Source organism: Sebastes umbrosus, chromosome 19 (genome assembly GCF_015220745.1).
Source record: "Sebastes umbrosus isolate fSebUmb1 chromosome 19, fSebUmb1.pri, whole genome shotgun sequence".
NCBI classification, from domain to species: domain Eukaryota; kingdom Metazoa; phylum Chordata; class Actinopteri; order Perciformes; family Sebastidae; genus Sebastes; species Sebastes umbrosus.
The window spans coordinates 760,220-778,749 of NC_051287.1; the positions used below are offsets into that span (position 1 = coordinate 760,220).

Sequence of the window (18,530 nt, forward strand, 5' to 3'; positions counted from 1 at the left end):
ACTGACACTAAATGTTGGAGAGGATAAACTGATTTACTATAATAAATATACATACATTTACATAAAGCAGCATATTTGTCCACTTCCATGTTGATAAGAGGATTTTAAATCTCCCTTTAAGGTTCATTTAGAACAGATTAAAAATTGTGTGATTTCATATTTTAAGGATTGACAGCCCTAATAATTATAACACCGATTTAATAAAGTTAAACTTTAGTTTGTTTGTTAAAAGGTTCCGTTTTCTCTTTGTGTGATGATTTCATAATAAAGACGTCGTTATCATATTATATATTGTTTTATATTTACTTGATAACTAATTTTGTAATTATGAGAAGCAGAAGACAGTTATAGTTATTTTAGTAAACGCAGTCGTCTTCTGCAAAATGAAACCGTTTTGTTCTTTTTAAGACAAAAACGATCCGAACAGATTGGAGTTCATTCTCTCTCCTCGTCGGCTGACTGATCCTCCGTCAAACTGAAGAACAGAGGAAACTAACTGAGACATCTTCTTGTTATGATTACTGACATTAATCTAATAATCAGGAGATGATTCACATTCTGAACCAGAACTGAGACACTCGTCTGGTTTCTCTTCATCAGAGGAACGATCGGAGACCAACGTTTGGTTCTCATTTAGAAACGCGCGCCAGCCCTCACTTTCATCACGCCACGGGGTTTTTCTTACACCCTCTGACTCGCGCGTATGTTAGACTCCTTGGTCCGTGTTTGAAGACGGGTCGGGTGGGTTGTCGACATCGCCACAGACCCCTGGAGCCTTTTACGTGGGCCGCGGCACGACATGGTCGGGGCTCACTGAGGACAGACGGTCGACAGTCGCAGCGGGAGCAGGGAGCCCCGTCCCTCCCCGGCAGGGAGAGGACGCAGCGAGCCCTTTGTCCACGGTGCAGCGAGGTCCGGGCAGGGAGCGCTGTAAAGCTGTGGCCGCGAGCCACCTTCCCCCCCGAGCCTTTCCAAGCCGCCCTAGAGCCGGTGGCGGCGCACCGCCTCGTATGCGGGACTCCCCAGCCTGCCGTGTGTCGCTCTCACCCTCCAGCTGGCTGTTAACGAGGGTCTTTAGGCACAGAGAAGTACTCGTATCGGAGAGTACTCAAATGTAAGTGCTTGTACTCAGTCTGAAATGCGTCGAAAGCTCCACCGGAGAGACCGGACACACCGCCACCCGACGGTAAAGATCAGTCAGCTCGCTACACATGTCGACCGCCATCTTGTCCTGTAAAACGTCCGCTGTGGTCGGTAACAGCGGTGATGTCACCAGTTTATTAAGCGGTGGGAACGTTTCCTCAGCGTCACATCCGTAGTATCAGGAAGGAGAAAGCCGGTATCAGAACACCTCTGGTTCTCCGTGTGAGTTCTGCGTTTGAGCGATCAGAGACGTTCCTGAAACCCGTCAGAAGGTCCAAACCCGGCTGTCGTCATCATGGACGTCTCAAACTCAAGAAAACGTCTCCGGTTGGTTTTTCTCTGTCAACGCGTCAAAGATTAAAGATTTGTCGCCTCTTTTGTTTTTTGGCCAAAAATCTGATATAATAAATAATAATTATTTTCTCATTGCAAAAACTCTGAAAGCAAATAAGTGAACAGAAGACCTGACGGAGGACTGAAGACCTGACGGAGGACTTCAACCGCCACTGAATACTGTTCTAGCACTGAGACCATCAGTAGAGGTTCTGAGGGAACGTTATGGAAACGTTACGGTGAATCAGCACCGCAGCAACGCTCACATTCAATATCTCAACACCATCTATTCATAACAGAAAGTACTCAGTGGAGACTAAACGTCTCTCTTTCATCTGCACTTATTTTAACTTCCATATAAAACTTCATGAAACTCTCAGAAGCCAATCAGGAGAGAGGATTCTGCCTCCTCTCTCCTGATTGGTTGATTGATTTTCTCTGATCAAAGATCAGACGACTCAGTGCGATGCCCCTTCCCCCCTCCCCCCGTCTCATCTATCCGGTGCTCTCATTGGCTTCTTCTGGCATCATTTAGTTTAGCACCAAAAGGAACATAAATAGTTAAAAACACACACACACACACACACACACACACACACACACACACACACACACACACACACACACAGACACACATACACACGCAACAAACACACATTCTTCAGTTTTTCTCATAAAAAAATCAAAAACAAATAAACATCAGTCTCTTCCTCTCGTCTCCTCCTCTTCCTCTTCTTCTTCCTCCTCCTCTTCCTCTCCGCGATCACGATGAAGAGGAGGAGGAGGAGGAGGAGGAAGGTGTGCATCCGGTTGCCGTGGTAACTACACGTCGAGGATCTCCTCGGCGGTGCCGCCGCAGCGCAGCCGGTAGCGTCCGGTCCTCCAGCTGATGGTCGGGTCCCACAGAGCCGAGAGGAAGATCTGCACCGCCATCGACTCCCTGATGAACCACGCCACCGCGAAGTCCAGCTTGGAGAAGCACAGCGGGCCGCCCTGCAGGATGATGTCATCCATCAATAACCAATCAATAACCAATCAGTCACCGTCTGACAATATGACACATTTACAACTTTTTATTTAACACTTTTATATTTGTTTCTTATATTTATTTATTTATTTATTATATAATTCTTTGTTTTTAATGTATTTTTAGTTTTTAATTTAATTTTAGTATTTTATTCTATTTATCAGTCACAGTCTAAAATATAACACATTTATAACCTTTATTTAACCTTTTCCTATTTATTTCTTATGTAATTTGTATATACAGTATACTATATATATTTTATATATATATATATACACAATTGTATTTCTTTCTTATTTTTGTTTTTAATGTTGTTTGTTTTTTTATGTAATTTTACATATTTGAGAATATAACACAATTATAACTTTATATATATATATATATATATTATATGTAATTTTGAATATTTTCTTGTTTTTAATTTAATTTTCGATTTTTTTCTCTTTATTTTATAAACTTTATAAAACCCAAATATAAATATATAAATATATGTTATGGTACACAGATATAAAATATCATGTTTATAAAGTACAACTAGACGTAACCGGGCAGTTTACTCACTTCATCATTTTTTCCTGTCAGACGTTCTTGTGAAATCGTTATTAATTTATTAATTTATTAATTAGCGGATGAATTCTTGAGTTACGGACAAAAACGTGTTTTGTGAGGTCACGGTGACCTTCGACCAAACTGTTCTAATCCGTTCGTCCTTGAAGCCGAGAAGACGTTTGTGCCCAATGTAACACGACTCCTGAGACTCCTGGGACGGATGGACGTCACGGTGACCTTTGACCTTTGACCAAACAGTTCTAATCCGTTCATCCTGGAGTCCAGGTGGACGTTGGTGCCAAATTTGAAGAAATTCCCTGCCGGCGCTCCTGAGATAGCACGTTCACTAAAACGGTCCTGGACGGACGGACGGGCGGATGACCTGAAAAACGCGGCGACGGCGGCGGCGAGGAGGTGAAAAAACCACCCTTGAAGACACCCTTACAAAATAATAGTCTAAAATAAATGTAAGTGTCAAGCAGGTAAATGTTTGTGTTCATAATTTAATTAATAATCATTTTGCTTGAAAGTCGTCCTTTCAAAATAAAAGCATGTAATTGTGTGCGAGTACCTGAACACCCGTCAGCTGGATGTAATCAGAGATGAACCAGGCGAGACAGTGACACATGAAGAACACCATCATGTCCCACCTGCAACACACACACAATACATTATCTTTACACTGCCCCGCTCTCTAAGCTGTCTGACAGCCAATCACAGAGCAGCAGCAGGCGTCCGGTGGCGTACCTGAACACGTAATGAGCGGCCCAGCCGATGATGAGGCTGGCCAGGAAGCACTCGGAGACGGGCTCCAGCACGGTGCCGGGAAGCATGTTGATCCTCAGCTTCGTCCACCTGAACACGTCAAACACAACTTTATTAATATTATTAATATTAACTCTCACAGATACACAAGAGAACTATATCTTAACAAAATAATAATACATTTAATCACCACATTCAAATTAATACAGTCATCTAACAGAAATAACACGTCAATCTGGAGGAATAACTATAACTATAACAAATATTAGAATTTATACACAAATCATTTTCACACGAACATTTAGGCCATCACAATACTGTTAAGATATAATCACATAAAAACTCCACAAATATATGACATCATAATTTGAAATATATATTTTAGGACTGTCAAAGTTAATAACGCAAAATCGTTTTACAACTCCAATTCCTTTAACGCATTCGATCTTTCAGAGGTCGTAGCGGCTCAGTTTTAAAGTTAGAGAGAAGATCCTGGAATCATCTGAAACTGTAGAACCTGATGAATCCATCGGTACCAACCATGTCAGACTAGCTGGTCATGAAGGGGGTTAAATAACGCTCCAAAAATGTCTGAAAAGCCAGAAAAATGTCTTTAAAAAAAGTCTGAAAATTGGCAAAAAAAATGTTGAAAAAAAAAAAAAAGTGGGAAAAATGTTGGGAAAAAAAATTAGTCGGAGAAAAATTAGTTGGGAGAAAAAAAAAGTCATAAAAATGTTGGGGAAAAAAAAGTCGGAAAAATGTTGAAAAAAAAAAGTCAGGAAAATGTTGGGGGAAAAAATTCGGGAAAATGTTGGGGGAAAAAATTCGGGAAAATGTTGGGGGAAAAAATTCGGGAAAATGTTGGGGGAAAAAATTCGGAAAAATGTTGGAAAAAAAAAAATTCGGAAAAATGTTGGAAAAAAAAAACAGTAGGGAAAATGTTGGGGGAAAAAAAGTTGGGAAAGTGTTAAGAAAAAAACAAAAAAGTTGGAAAAATGTTTGGAAAAAAAAGTCAGAGAAGAAAGAAGCAAAGTCAGATACTGGTAGTCATGTGAAACTATAAAACCTGATGAATCCTTCGGTACCAACCAGGTCAGACTAGCTGGTCATGAAGGAGGTTAAATAACGCTGCAAACTAACACTAAATGTTGGAGAGGAAAAACTGTCATGTCCATGTTCAAAGGGGCCCCTTGACCTCTGACCTCCAGATGTGTGAATGTAAATGGGTTCTATGGGTACCCACGAGTCTCCCCTTTACAGACATGCCCACTTTATGATCATCACATGCAGTTTGGGGCAAGTCATAGTCAAGTCAGCACACTGACACACTGACAGCTGTTGTTGCCTGTTGGGCTGCAGTTTGCCATGTTATGATTGGAGCATATTGTTTATGCTAAATGCAGTACCTGTGAGGGTTTCTGGATCAATATCTGTTATTGTTTTGTGTTGTTCATTGATTTACAGTAATAAATATATACATACATTTACATAAAGCAGCATATTTGTCCACTCCCATGTTGATAAGAGGATTAAATACTGGACTAATCTCCCTTTAAGGTTCATTTAGAACAGATTGATTGACAGCCCTGAACCCTTCAACATGAATAATAAACAGCCAATCAGATGAAGAGATATGAGGTCACCTGATCATGCGGGACTGGAACTGGCCGATAGAGTACGACCCAGAATTCTGCAGCGCCACCTGCGTCGCCATGGAGAACTTCCAGCCTCTGAGGAGAGATGGCAACAAACGATCCGTTTTTATTTCACTTTAGAATAAACGCACAACTCAACGGGTGCTAATGCTAACGTGCTAACCTGTCGGCGATGGCTTTAGCCATGAAGTAATCCTCGGCGATGTACTGAGCGAAGGCGACCAATCCGCCGGCTTGATCCAACACGTCCTTCCTCATCAGACACGACATCCCCGTCACACACTTTATCCCCGTCACGTTAGCCGAGATGTAGGAGCGAGGGTGGGACGTCCCGAAATACACCTGACAACACGTTAGCATTAGCATCTGTTAGCATTATCAAACAGAGAATAAACACTATAAAATAACTAATAATAATATAGAAGATGTCATTTTAAAATAGAATACATAGCACTGAGACATTAGCTTTAGAGGCTAGTGCTAAATAGCATTTAAACACATCATTTCACACATTAGCGTTGGTATCTGCTCGCTAAATGGAAACCAGACTTAGCATGATGATAGCTTGTTAGCCTTACCTGCTCCAGTGTGGCGGCGAAGCCTTGGCGGTCTGCGACGTATGGCAACCCGTGGACCAATCCCACCTTCTCTGTCATCTGATTGGTCAGATCTGTCAGGGTGTCGGGTTTCACTGACACACACACACACACACACACACACACACACACACACACAGTTAGTATTCTCAGTGACCAGCTCTCAGCGTCTACAGTTTGTATGTTGGTGAAAACTAAACCCGACTGTCCGGACCTCTGATGCCGCTGTCACAGATCCAGACCAGGCCGTATTTGGCTCCTTCATAGCCCGGCATCAGGTTGTTGATCTTGGGGTTGATTCCAACTTTCTTCCCCCCTGAAAACCAAAGAACACCCCACGCTAACATTAGCTGCTGTCTAAGGACTAAAGGAAGTGAGTTAGATGTGGTTAGATACTACCAGAGGACATGACCACAGATTAAACCCGATACGGGATACAGTACGTTGAATGAGTCTTTTCTCACCGATGAATAATCGAGCGTCTACGTTGGGATATTTGCCCAACAACTTTTTACAGACGTCAACAGCTGGATCATCTTGGTCCTGAACGCACAGCAGGATCTCATACTGAAACACAAACATGTTCAAATTACAGTACAAATCAACGCCTGGAAACACCCCAGGTTCAGCTGGTTTGTAGCTTTGGGCCATCGATGGTAGTTTGTAGGGATGCACCGATACCACCGTTTATCTGACCGAGTACAAGTTCTTACATGTGGGTACTCTCCGATACCAAGTACCGATACCGAGTACCGATACGAGTACTTCTCTGAGCCTAAAGAGCCTCGTTAACAGCCAGCTGGAGGGTATGAGCGACACACGGCAGGCTGGGGAGTCCCGCATACGAGGCGGTGCGCCGCCACCGGCTCTAGGTCGGCTTGGAAAGGCTCGGGGTGAAGGTGCTTCCCGGGGCCGTGGACAAAGTGCTCGCTGCGCCCTCGCTCCTGAAGAAGTAATCCCTTTTAACTATATAAAAATGTGATAAACAACGATAAAAGTATTAATCCTATAACTTTGTTTTTATTGAAACAGCATATATTCCTAGTGCAGCTGTATAGACCCCAGTGCTGTAATACTCACACTGGCCGCTGTAACTCACAGCTCTAATGACGTAACGCAAACGAACTTCAAGTCGCATCATAGCTGTGTAGAAAAAGATGCCACCCCAAGAGGCCCAAAAAAGGACATCTCTAACTTAACGGATGGCAGAGGAGGACGAATTTATGCTGATTTGTAGGCTAGTTTGACGGCGACCAGTAGAAGTGGAGAATGTAAATTTCATGATTACAAGATAAGAAGGATGTGTCCTTGTTTCAAGTATATACCCATATGATGTTAAGCTAGCGGTCAGTCGTGTTCCGGATCGGCTCGGTTTTGATTGTGTTTTGTCTTCTGATTTTTAAAACACAATAAAACTCTATTTTTCTTGCAACATACTTGTACAGCATCAAGTGATTCATTTGAGTAACCTGTGTTGACTTTCTGACACTATTAGAATTGAACATTGAATAACATTGAGCTGTGATCTCAGCCGTCTAGGCCCAAGGCCTGAGATTTCCAGATTCAACACTCCCCGCCGCGGAGGGACGGGGCCCCCCTGCTCCCGGTGTGACTGTCGACCGGGGCGGACTGTCCTCAGGGGCAGGGCTCCACCCACGTAAAAGGCGCCAGGGGTCTGCGGCGATGTCTGCAACCCACCCGACCCGTCTTGAAACACGGATCACTCGCACGCGCAGGTCAGAGGGTGCAAGCAAAACCCCGTGGCCCAATGAAAGTGAGGGTCGGGTTCACCACCGGCCCGTCTCGCCCGCACCGTCGGGGAGGGTGGAGCGTGTGATAGGACGATGGATCTATAAAGAGAAGGATAGGACCCGAAGATGGTGACGAGAGGTTAACGTCACGCCGCCGTAAAGTGGTATCGGAGCCGTTTTGCGAGTACGAGTACATGAGCACAGTATCGGACCTGATACTGATAGCAGTATCGGGAATCGGTGCATCCCTATTAGTTTGGACAACTACAGTGGGGGGGTAGTCAATGTCACCTTGGGGTAATCCAGAGTAAAAAAGGTCTCCAGGTTGGAGATCAGGTTCGGGTCGACGCCCTTCAGCGGCTTCAGCAGAGAAACTCCTGCCAGCGTCACAAACGGCTGTTTGACCTCCGACCTTTTCTTGTGGTGGTGGAGACGCCTGAAAGGGACCGAGACACAGAAAGGTCAGAGGTCAGGGGTCAGGGGTCAGCAGCAACTACATCAGGAAAGCAAGAAACGTTCTTGGTCTGATTGATTGTGTTTCAGTGAAACACAGGATGTATATTGTGATTGAAGGATGTGATCATTTACACCGTGACAGAGTGGAACCATCAGAGACCGTTACAATATCACTGTATACTAAATACAGAAATACATGCATTTAAAAATAAGTATAAAACAAATAAAAAGATACGCAAAAATAAATTAATAAATAAATTCAAATATAGATGACTAAATAAAAATAAACGCAAAAATAAATATATACATTTAAAAATAAAAAAAATAAATACAGAAATAAATAAAAGGGAAATTTAAACAGAAGAGTAAATAAATAAGGGAATAATAGAAAGATAAATAAAACAGAAATATAAATTTATGTCACATTTTATCAATTAATGGCTACATTTATTTTTAATATAATTTTTTGCTACATTTAATGACATTTATTTATCAAGTCTTTTATTAATTTATTCTTTAATTGACAGGTTTCGTCCTCCATAATTTTAGGAAAAAAATAATTCATTGTGAAAAATAATCGGCAGATTAATCAATAATGAAAATAATTATTAAATGCAGCCACAGACTGAGATAGAGAGAGATATACAGTATATATATATATATAGATGTATATATCTATATCTATGTATAGATATAGATATATACATCTATATATATACTGTATATGGCAGCCATACAGCAGATTAATCAAACGACAGACTGTGAAATAACAGGAAGTGATTGTCGCTCCTCTCACAGAGCCAACAGGAAACAACTGTGTGTTTCTGTGGGTGTTAAGATGAACGTGATTGGCTGTCGCCTGGCTGGCGTTCACATTGCATCAGAGGACATTATTATATATAACAGGATAAACCTGTTGAGATGCATCATCTCGTTTTCAACAGGGTCCCAACAAACACAACAGAACAGTACTAAATAAATAAACTAAATAACTATGGGACAATAAGTAAAATAATAATAATATTAAAATAGGAAGGAGTACAACCGTAGACTCAATCAATGACCAATCCTTAAATACAGAGGGGAACAGTGACAGCCTTACTGAAAGCATTGGCGGTCTATTTAATACGACAGAGTATTACGGACACATTGAAGGAATACAAATCTGAGAATGAAGTCATACTATTTCAAGAAAAAAAAAGTAGTACTATTACGAGAATAATGTCGTAACTTTACAAGGAAAAGAGTCATTTCCTCCTCCTCTAAAGAGTCATTTCCTCCGTCAGGTACGTGTGATTCTTTCTTCTGAATAAACTCAGTTTCTTTCACAATCTCTTCCAGGTCCTGATCCTGATGAAAATGTGCTGCTGATGAGCCAGAAGATGAACCATTTGGTTATTAGTGAAACCGAAACTAAAGCAGAACTTCACAAGATGCTCCACGTTCCTCATTTTCACACTATTTACCCTCTAAAATAACACGTACAATTACTACTTTATAATATTATCACTTTATTCTCATAATATTACGATTTTTATTCTCTTAAACTTATGACTTTATTCTCATAATATTTTTACTTTATTAAATCTCAGATTATTTTTTTTAATACTACTCCGTCATAATTTTAGATGAGAAATCAAAACATTTTTATATAAAGAGTATAATGACAGAACTAATATTTAAGTGTAACTTGTTCTAATGAGAAGGAGCCCGTAACAATCAGGCTTTTTACCAACTTCTGTAAGAGGATCTGATCAGAGCCTCTTAGTGAATAATTGATGTATAAGGAACAAAAAATGGCTTTAGACAATCAGGATAGTTTAAAGTTATTACATTTGAAAATGAATTGGTAACAGTGATATTGACGTCTTATGTCTCGAGGGAGCCTCCCAAGTGTATCTAACATTGTGCAACGCGAACATACTGAAGGTAGGAAAACTGACCGGATGTTTTCTGTTTTCTTTCTGACCGGTTGGTTTTTATCAACGAGCTTCTGGTTTATTTGTATTAAGTGTGAAAACAGGCTGAAAAAGACCCGACCAAACACGTGATAGTTATATTCTTAGAACTTCAACAGCTCTATAAAACATGTTTGTATCTGTGGGAGAATGTGCTTAAAAACTCAACGTTTACATATTTTCATTAGTATTTTAATTCTCAGACTCAAAGGAGTTTTATTAAATCTGCTTCCCAGTAACAGAGTCAGCAGATCTGGAGGGTCGTTAAACGTTCTGGATACTTCAGAAAATCCTGTAATCTTTTAAAGTCCCCCAGAGAATTACAGTCTAAACAAAGGAAATGTTATGTTTAACAGAAATAAGTGGGTTTTTCTGTGCAGCTTAACAAACAGACAGACAGACAGACAGACAGCGACAAGATGAATTCTGATTCTCTCATTCTGCCAAAAGGTCAATGACCTTTCAGGAGCTGTCCAGGAATCTCAGGTCATATCTGGTAATTAAAGCATTAATTCAGTCTATACAACCAAATCCATTTTCATGTCTTTCCAGGTTCTGTTTGTGTAATTCAACATCTCAAACCCACATCATGTGTGTTAAAATGTGATAGAAAGTTCATTTAAAGCAGTAAATGAGTCACACTTACCGGACCAACTGAGAAAGAGTTACTGGAAGAACCCATGTTGCCCAACAACATGTATCCTGCCAAACCTCCACTGCACCAAACACACACAAACGACTCACTACCAAACTATAAGTACATCTAGGACAGAGTTCTTTAATCTACAATTACTATCTATTCATTCCAATAACACTTTCTGTTGCTCTGTTTGCACCGTTAGTGGACTAAAGCCATTCTAAACCTTAACATGTAGAACTGTACGGGATCGAGTGCTACTATGTGTCTATATCTAATATATACACACACACACACACACATATCTATATATAGATATATATAGGTATATATATATATATATCTATATCTAATATAGATATATATAGAGCTCCAGTGAGCGGAACGAGCTAGCAGAGCTAGCCGGTTAGCTCAGTTAGCTCTGTTAGCAGGAACCCGCCCAACAGAACCTCCAGAACCGGAGGTTTTATCTGCTGTCACACATTCAGAACCCGCAGAGGAACTCAACATGTCTTCTGTTTGTGTTTCATCTCGAAAATAACAAAGAAGTTAAAATAAACACAGAAACAGGAAACAGGAGCAGCTCAGCTAGTCTAGCCTAGCTTAGCCTAGCCTAGCCTAGCCTAGCCTAGCCTAGCCTAGCCTAGCCAAGTGGACTCATACATAGATGATGGACATGCTAGCTGGGGTTAGCCTAGCCTAGCCTAGCCTAGCATATCTTAGCTCAGTGGACTCACACATAGATGATGGACATCAGGTGCATCATCCAGAGGACGCCGAACAGGATGAAGCCGAACAGGGCGAGTCCCTGCATGCAGAGCTCCAGCAGAGCCATGACGCTCCTCCGGTCCTCCGGTCCTCCGGTCCTCCGGTCCTCTGGAGGCGGCGGGCCGGCTGCGGGTCACTCAGGCTCCGGGAGAACGGACCAGCTGCCCAGCCTCAGAGCCTCGGAGCCTCGGAGCGGAGCCTCCAGCGGGCAGCGGGGCGGGGCGGAGCGGCAGTCCGGATCAGGAGGCCCGGTACCGGGGTAACGGGTAACGGGGGTCCGGGTCACGGTTGGGTTCGGTGGAGCTGCGGCGGTTTGACAATCAGTCACCAGACCGGCCGACGGTCAGCTGACCTACCGGGGGGGGCGGGGGCGGGTAGCAACAGCAAACAAACCACTTCCGCTGTCCTTCAGAATAAAAGCCGTGTTTGAACTGTTGGTCGCTCCGGACAGTAAACTGGATGTTTCACTGTTACATTGTTAAATTGAACTCCGTGAGAGAGTATGAGTTGTCATTTCTTGGAAGGAAATCTGACAGAGCTGCATGACGAACCTGTTGCTCAGGAAATCACCTGAGCCGGAGGTGTGATGAAGTTACCTGATATGCTCCGCCCACACAGGTGAGTCAGAGGAACTATTATTACTATCATTTAATCTGGTGTTCCATGGAACAGAGTTTCCACCACATCACTGATGGGGCTATTGGTAGACTAGGTAGACGTATTGGTAGACTTATTGGTAGAATTGGTAGACCTGTTGGTAGACTTATTGGTAGAATGGGTAGGTGTACTGATAGACATATTGGTAGACCTATTGGTAGAATTATTGGTAAACTTATAGGTAGATTTATTGGTAGAATTAGTAGATTTATTGGTAGACTTATTGGTAGATTTATTGGTAGACATATTGGTAGACTTATTGGTAGAATTGGTAGACGTGTTGGTAGACGTATTGATAGAATTGATAGACATATTGGTAGACTTATTGGTAGAATTGGTAGACGTATTGGTAGTGATAGAATTGGTAAACATATTGATTCTTTCAGATGTGCGTACACCATCTTTGAGTCTTGTCCCTGACAGGATGGACTTCAGATCAGGACTCGCTGTATCTGACGGCTGATAGCTGAACTTGTTGGTACAAACAAAAACTTCTCTCATAATACTGCAAACTAACCGGTAACTCCTGCTCTCAGATGAGTGCAGTAAAAAGATCAATATTCCCCTCTGAGATGGGCTATCAGAGAACAACCTGTCAGAGAACAACCTGTCAGATCCAACAGATTTAACAATCAGAAACACAGTTCATGAGTTATAATAGAGAGCTCATTCACACCACAAACGACATCTGATTCAAACTTAATAAATTCAGTGTTTTATTAATAATCTGCAGCTCAGACGTTCTCTGTGGAGGACGTAGCAGGATGACGTTTACTGCGAGCGGCCCACGAACACTCGGCGTTCTCCTTCCAGCTCGCCTCCTGCGTGTCGTAAACTTCCTGTCAATCAATAATCAATAACATTATGATCAATAACATCAGTCTGGATGTTGTGCTGCAGCGGCTGAAAACATCTGTTACCTTCTTCCAGATGGGGATGTTGGCCTTCAGCTGCTCGATGCAGTGCCGGATCGCCTGCTGGCCGTCCTGGCGATGAGGAGACGAGATCGCCATGGCAACACTGGCCTCGCCCACCTTCACCCACCTGAGAGAGGAAGTTCAAAGGTGAGTTACACCAATCAATAATTCAAACTAATCAATAATGCCTCATTAGACCACCTCTTTAGGTTTACCACAGTTAGCATTAACAGTTAGCGCATTAACAGTTAGCGCGTTAACAGTTAGCGTTAGCGTCTCACCCATGGACGAACTGATAGACGTATTGGTGGACGTATTGATAGACTTATTGATGGACGTATTGGTGGACGTATTGATAGACGTATTGGACGTATTGATGGACGTATTGGTAGACGTATTGGTAGACGTATTGATAGACGTATTGATGGACGTATTGGTGGACGTATTGATAGACGTATTGGTGGACGTATTGGTGGACGTATTGGTAGGCGTATTGGTGGACGTATTGATAGACATTATGGTAGACGTGTTGGTGGACGTATTGGTAGACTTATTGATGGACGTATTGGTGGACGTATTGATGGACGTATTGGTGGACGTATTGATGGACGTATTGGTGGACGTATTGGTGGACATATTGATAGACGTATTGGTGGACGTATTGATAGACGTATTGATGGACGTATTGGTAGACTTATTGTTGGACGTATTGGTGGACGTATTGATAGACGTATTGATAGACGTATTGGTAGACGTATTGGTGGGCGTATTGGTGGACGTATTGATAGACATTATGGTAGACGTGTTGGTGGACGTATTGATGGACGTATTGGTGGATGTATTGGTGGACGTATTGATAGACGTATTGATAGACGTATTGATAGACGTATTGATGGACGTATTGGTGGACGTATTGGTAGACGTATTGATAGACGTATTGATTCATTCAGATGAGCGGACGCCATCTTGGAGTCTCGTGTGGTCTCACCCCAGGCGGTGATGGACACAGACGTGTGTCACGGTTGGCCAGCGCTCTCTGATGTCAGCACACAGCTTACTGAACTCTGATTGGGCCATGAGCTCGTACGCCTCGTACTCCAGACCAATCACCTTCCTGCCGCCCACCTCGTCCTCACGGGTCGTACCTGCACACGCACACGCACACACACAGGTGTTTTATTTATTAAAGATGGAATGACGTTTTTTTTTAAGTTTTTAAATGTATTTCAAATCATTTTAATTTTATAAAATATTCCAAATTCATAAATCTCTCTCTAACATACACATGCACAATTTATGTATGAAATAATTTAATATATTAAGATGTTAAATATATCTGAAACATGTGAAAGAAGAAAATATTAAAATACAGAATTTTCACATTTAAAACAAAAGTTTGTAGTTATGAGAGAAATAATAATATTAATAATTAATAAATAAAATGTGAACCTATAAATACTGAAATGGCTCCACAGGAAGAGCTGCTGACGGCGTCCACCACTTCCTGTACTGACAGCCAATCACGGCTCAGCTTGAAGACGTCTCTCCGTTCCTCCGACTCGGCCATCTGAGAAAATTAAAGTCATGTTCACTAATATCACCACAGAGAGAGTGACGTATTAAATACTGATCAAAGACTTTTTAATGATTAAACAAAGACAATACTAATAATAAACATACATTCATTGTTTTATAAGAACTGTTTGTCTGTTCTGAGTTTGTTTATAAACAATAAAGAATTTATCACCATCAACTATCCGTTCATTCTAATTATCGCTCAGAATTACCAGAAAAACGTCTCCACACAAAAACGCTTTTTACATTTCATCACAAACACAAACATTTACTCTAAATGTTGAATTATTATTATTATTATTATTATTAAAAAATAGAAAAAATATAATACTGAATCTTAAATGAACAAAATGAATACATATTTTTCATCTTTTTTTTTTTACATTTCATCATGTTTGACGAACTCAAAAAGTGTTGAATTATAAAAATTAAAAATTAAACCAATCACAACAACATTAATGTTACGACTTTTTTCTTGAAATATATATATATATTTTTTTATTTATTTATTCTTGTGATCTCACGTGGAACAGGTCGGACAAGAAAATAGAAAAAATATAATACTGAATCATAAATAAACAAAATTAAACCAAATATTTTTTTACATTTCATCATGTTGGACAAACACAAAAATTTACTCTAAATGTTGAATTTTAGAAATTAAACCAATCACGACAAAATTAATGTGAAATATTTAGGCTTTTTTTTCATTTATTCTTGTGATCTCAAAATAGAAATTAATACTGAATCTTAAATTAACAAAATTAAAATTAATGTTATGACTTTCTTTTTAATATTTTTTGTTTTTTCTCATTTATTCTTGTGATCTCACATGGAACAGGAAAATAAAAATAGAAGAAAATAGAAAAAACATAATACTGAATCTTAAATAAACAAAATTAAACCAAATATTTTTTTAATCATTTATTTTTAAATGTCATCACGTTGGACGAACACAAACACAACAATTCACTCTAAATGTTGAATTATAAAAATATTTTTTTTTATTACTTATTCTTGTAATCTAAAAAAAATAAATTAAAAAAAATAGATATACTGTATATATATATATATATATATATATATATATATATATATATATATATATAAAAAATTGTTTTAATTTCCTGATGTTGGACAAACACAGAAAATTCAATCAAACACAATAACTCAGGTCCTTATTGTTGTTTTATGAATCTGAAGCAACACTTATTGATATTTAATTGATTCAGATCAACCAATCAATCAATCAATCAATAACTTACCGTCTGTCTTTATCCTCCGCTGAGCGGCGGCACCACGGCGACCTCGTCCCCGTCTCCCAGAGTCACCACCTGGTCGCCGATGGCAACGTACTGCTGACAAACCGCCAACACCACCTGATCCTGCAGGACAGACAGTCTGCACACACACACACAATAAAACGCACACACACAATAAAACACACACACATACATTACACACACACACACAAACTCTGGAAATCATCACTTCAACAGTCAACAACTTAAAATGCTGAATTATAAGAAGAACCAACAGTCACCGTCCAGATTTAAAGATCCTGCTACATATTTATTATGTTTATGTTATTGATCTCTGTGCAGCAGCTCATATGTTGATGATGTTCATGATGATGTTGTTGCCTTTTAAAAACTGTGACTTCATTAGCCCTGAATATTAATTGATTCATGTTCTTCTTCTTCTTCTTATTATTATTATTAATAATTATATTATTACTACTTATATTATTATTTAATTATATTTTGTATTATTTATTTATATTTTTTCAACATTATTACAATTACCATATATTTACACATTTATTGATTGATTTATTTCTCCTCAGACATACCTTCACATGCCTTTGACACACTTCCATACATGCAAACAAACACATAAAATACTAATAATAAATAAAATACTTACAATAAAATAATAATAAAATAAAAATATAATAAATAAAAATAATAAAATAAATATATTAAATAAAAATATAATAAATGAAAATAATAATAATGAAATAATAAAACAAACATGTAAAATGTTGAGTGGTGACCTCGCAGATGTTATCGTGATGACAGTGAACGCATCGCGGTACCTCGGGTGTCGCTGTAGCAACAGTCTCCAAAGGTCCCGGCTGCTGATTGGTGTTGGCACGGCAACGATCTCCTCCTCCTTCACACCGGTCAGCTCCGCGCTCTTAGCGAAGTACAACGCAAACACCTGAAGAAGAACAGTTTAGTTTCACAGCCAGTTGCTTTTGTTCATCCGACGACTGTTTCTCCCATGTGTCTCATTAATTGTGAAATAATTAGATTTAAAAACTCTGAATATTTTGATTAAAGAGTTTTAATATTTCAGGAGGAAAGGCCCAAATATTAATGTCGTGTTTTGTTTCATTTTAATCATTTAAGATTTAGAGTAAATTTCTGTTGTCTTGTCTTCTATTTATTGCTATAAAATTTTAAATTGATGTATTATTTTTTTGAATTATTTTTTCATTCATTTATTAATTTTTGCATTTATGTTTTATTATTATTATTATTATTCATTTTTATAAAATGATATTAGTGTTATTAAATTATATTATAATATTGTAAAACTATATTATAATGTTCTAAAATTATATTATAGTGTTGAAAATTATATTAGTGTTCTAAATTATATTATAAAAAATACATTATTTACGTTATACAATTATATTATATAGTTGCATTGCTATTATGATGTTATACAGTAATAATATTTGGTATACCTGGTTTCTATAGGCTTCATATCAGGAGTTAACCGAAGTAAACTATTAATATTTAATGTGTGGTGTGGCTGCATCTCCAGCTGGGTTTAGGTGGACCGGTCCGGGTCCCTGGACCCCGGACCCCGGACCCCGGACCCTGGACTCTGGTCCCTAGACCCCGGACCTCTGCTGTGACAGACTCGACTCTACCAGTGTGTGTTTGTGTGTGCGTGTGTGTGTGCGTGCGTGCGTGTGAGAGTGTTTGAGCGTGTGTGCGTGTGTGACTTCCTGCTCAACGTCCACCTGGTCGGCCATGATACTGATATCAGCTACAGCGAATCTCCATTTGGAAATCTTTAAATTTAAACATTTCCTCTCCTAACAACATCATATTTACATAAACAACAGCTAAAAAATAATTAATCATATCAAAACATAACCCGACTTCACTTCGGCTTGAACATTACTGATTAATAAACCTGCGAACACACTTTTTAAACGTGTTTTTTCCTCTCGCTGCGTGGACGCTGGTCACGTTAGTCGACGTGCAGCGTGCCGTTAAATTAAGCGGGAAAGTGAAGGGAGTCTGGTGTCCACTCTCACCCAGAACAACGCTGGTCAGAGAGGCGTGTTTAGAGTGAAGCATCGTGAAACTCACCCGCGCACTCATGAAGAAGTCTGCAGGTTGTGAACATCTGAAGAAACTGAACTCAAGCTTTTCCCCAAAAACACGTCTGTTTACCAGCTGACTGTCTTCTTCTTCTTCTTTGGTGTTTACTGGCGGTTTGCGAACCAGCTTAAAGGTGCATTACCGCCACCTACTGGACTGGAGGGGGAGCAGGAGATCGGCAGGAAAAAATAAATAAAATTAAAAAATATATATTTCTTTTATAATTATTAACAATAATAATAATAATATGAATTAAATTCTCTCCATTATTCCTGTTGCCCTTAAGTAATTAATTAGAAGATTGTGTACTTTCTTAGATGTCTTTCCTAGCAGATTGTA

The 18,530-nt window shown here is 39.7% G+C and overlaps 2 protein-coding genes across 4 annotated transcripts; both read right to left on the reverse strand.

Annotated features, from left to right (window-relative positions):
• Positions 1 to 972: 972 nt before the first annotated feature.
• ugcg (UDP-glucose ceramide glucosyltransferase) lies at positions 973 to 11,705 on the reverse strand. Its single transcript, XM_037751813.1, has 10 exons — positions 11,608 to 11,705; positions 8,111 to 8,255; positions 6,533 to 6,635; positions 6,283 to 6,384; positions 6,051 to 6,163; positions 5,636 to 5,814; positions 5,461 to 5,547; positions 3,800 to 3,907; positions 3,624 to 3,702; positions 973 to 2,469 (listed from the first exon to the last, which is right to left on the reverse strand). Exons 1-10 carry the CDS (start codon positions 11,703 to 11,705, stop codon positions 2,299 to 2,301), a joined length of 1,185 nt encoding a protein of 394 aa, XP_037607741.1. The 3' UTR covers positions 973 to 2,298.
• A 1,282-nt stretch (positions 11,706 to 12,987) lies between these two features.
• Positions 12,988 to 18,335, reverse strand: LOC119477715 (molybdopterin synthase catalytic subunit). 3 transcript variants are annotated; one of them, XM_037751823.1, is made up of 5 exons: positions 16,053 to 16,192; positions 14,662 to 14,779; positions 14,201 to 14,357; positions 13,216 to 13,339; positions 12,988 to 13,116 (listed from the first exon to the last, which is right to left on the reverse strand). In XM_037751823.1, the coding sequence occupies exons 2-5, from the start codon at positions 14,777 to 14,779 to the stop codon at positions 13,030 to 13,032; spliced, it is 486 nt and encodes a 161-aa protein (XP_037607751.1). In that variant the 5' UTR covers positions 16,053 to 16,192; the 3' UTR covers positions 12,988 to 13,029. The 3 variants fall into 3 exon arrangements, 2 of the variants coding, with proteins under 2 accessions (XP_037607751.1, XP_037607750.1); XM_037751822.1 differs by having other exon boundaries at positions 12,988 to 13,134; XR_005204291.1 differs by lacking the exons at positions 12,988 to 13,116; positions 13,216 to 13,339 and adding exons at positions 16,886 to 17,010; positions 18,180 to 18,335 and having other exon boundaries at positions 14,257 to 14,357; positions 16,053 to 16,188.
• Between the last annotated feature and the right edge of the window lie 195 nt (positions 18,336 to 18,530).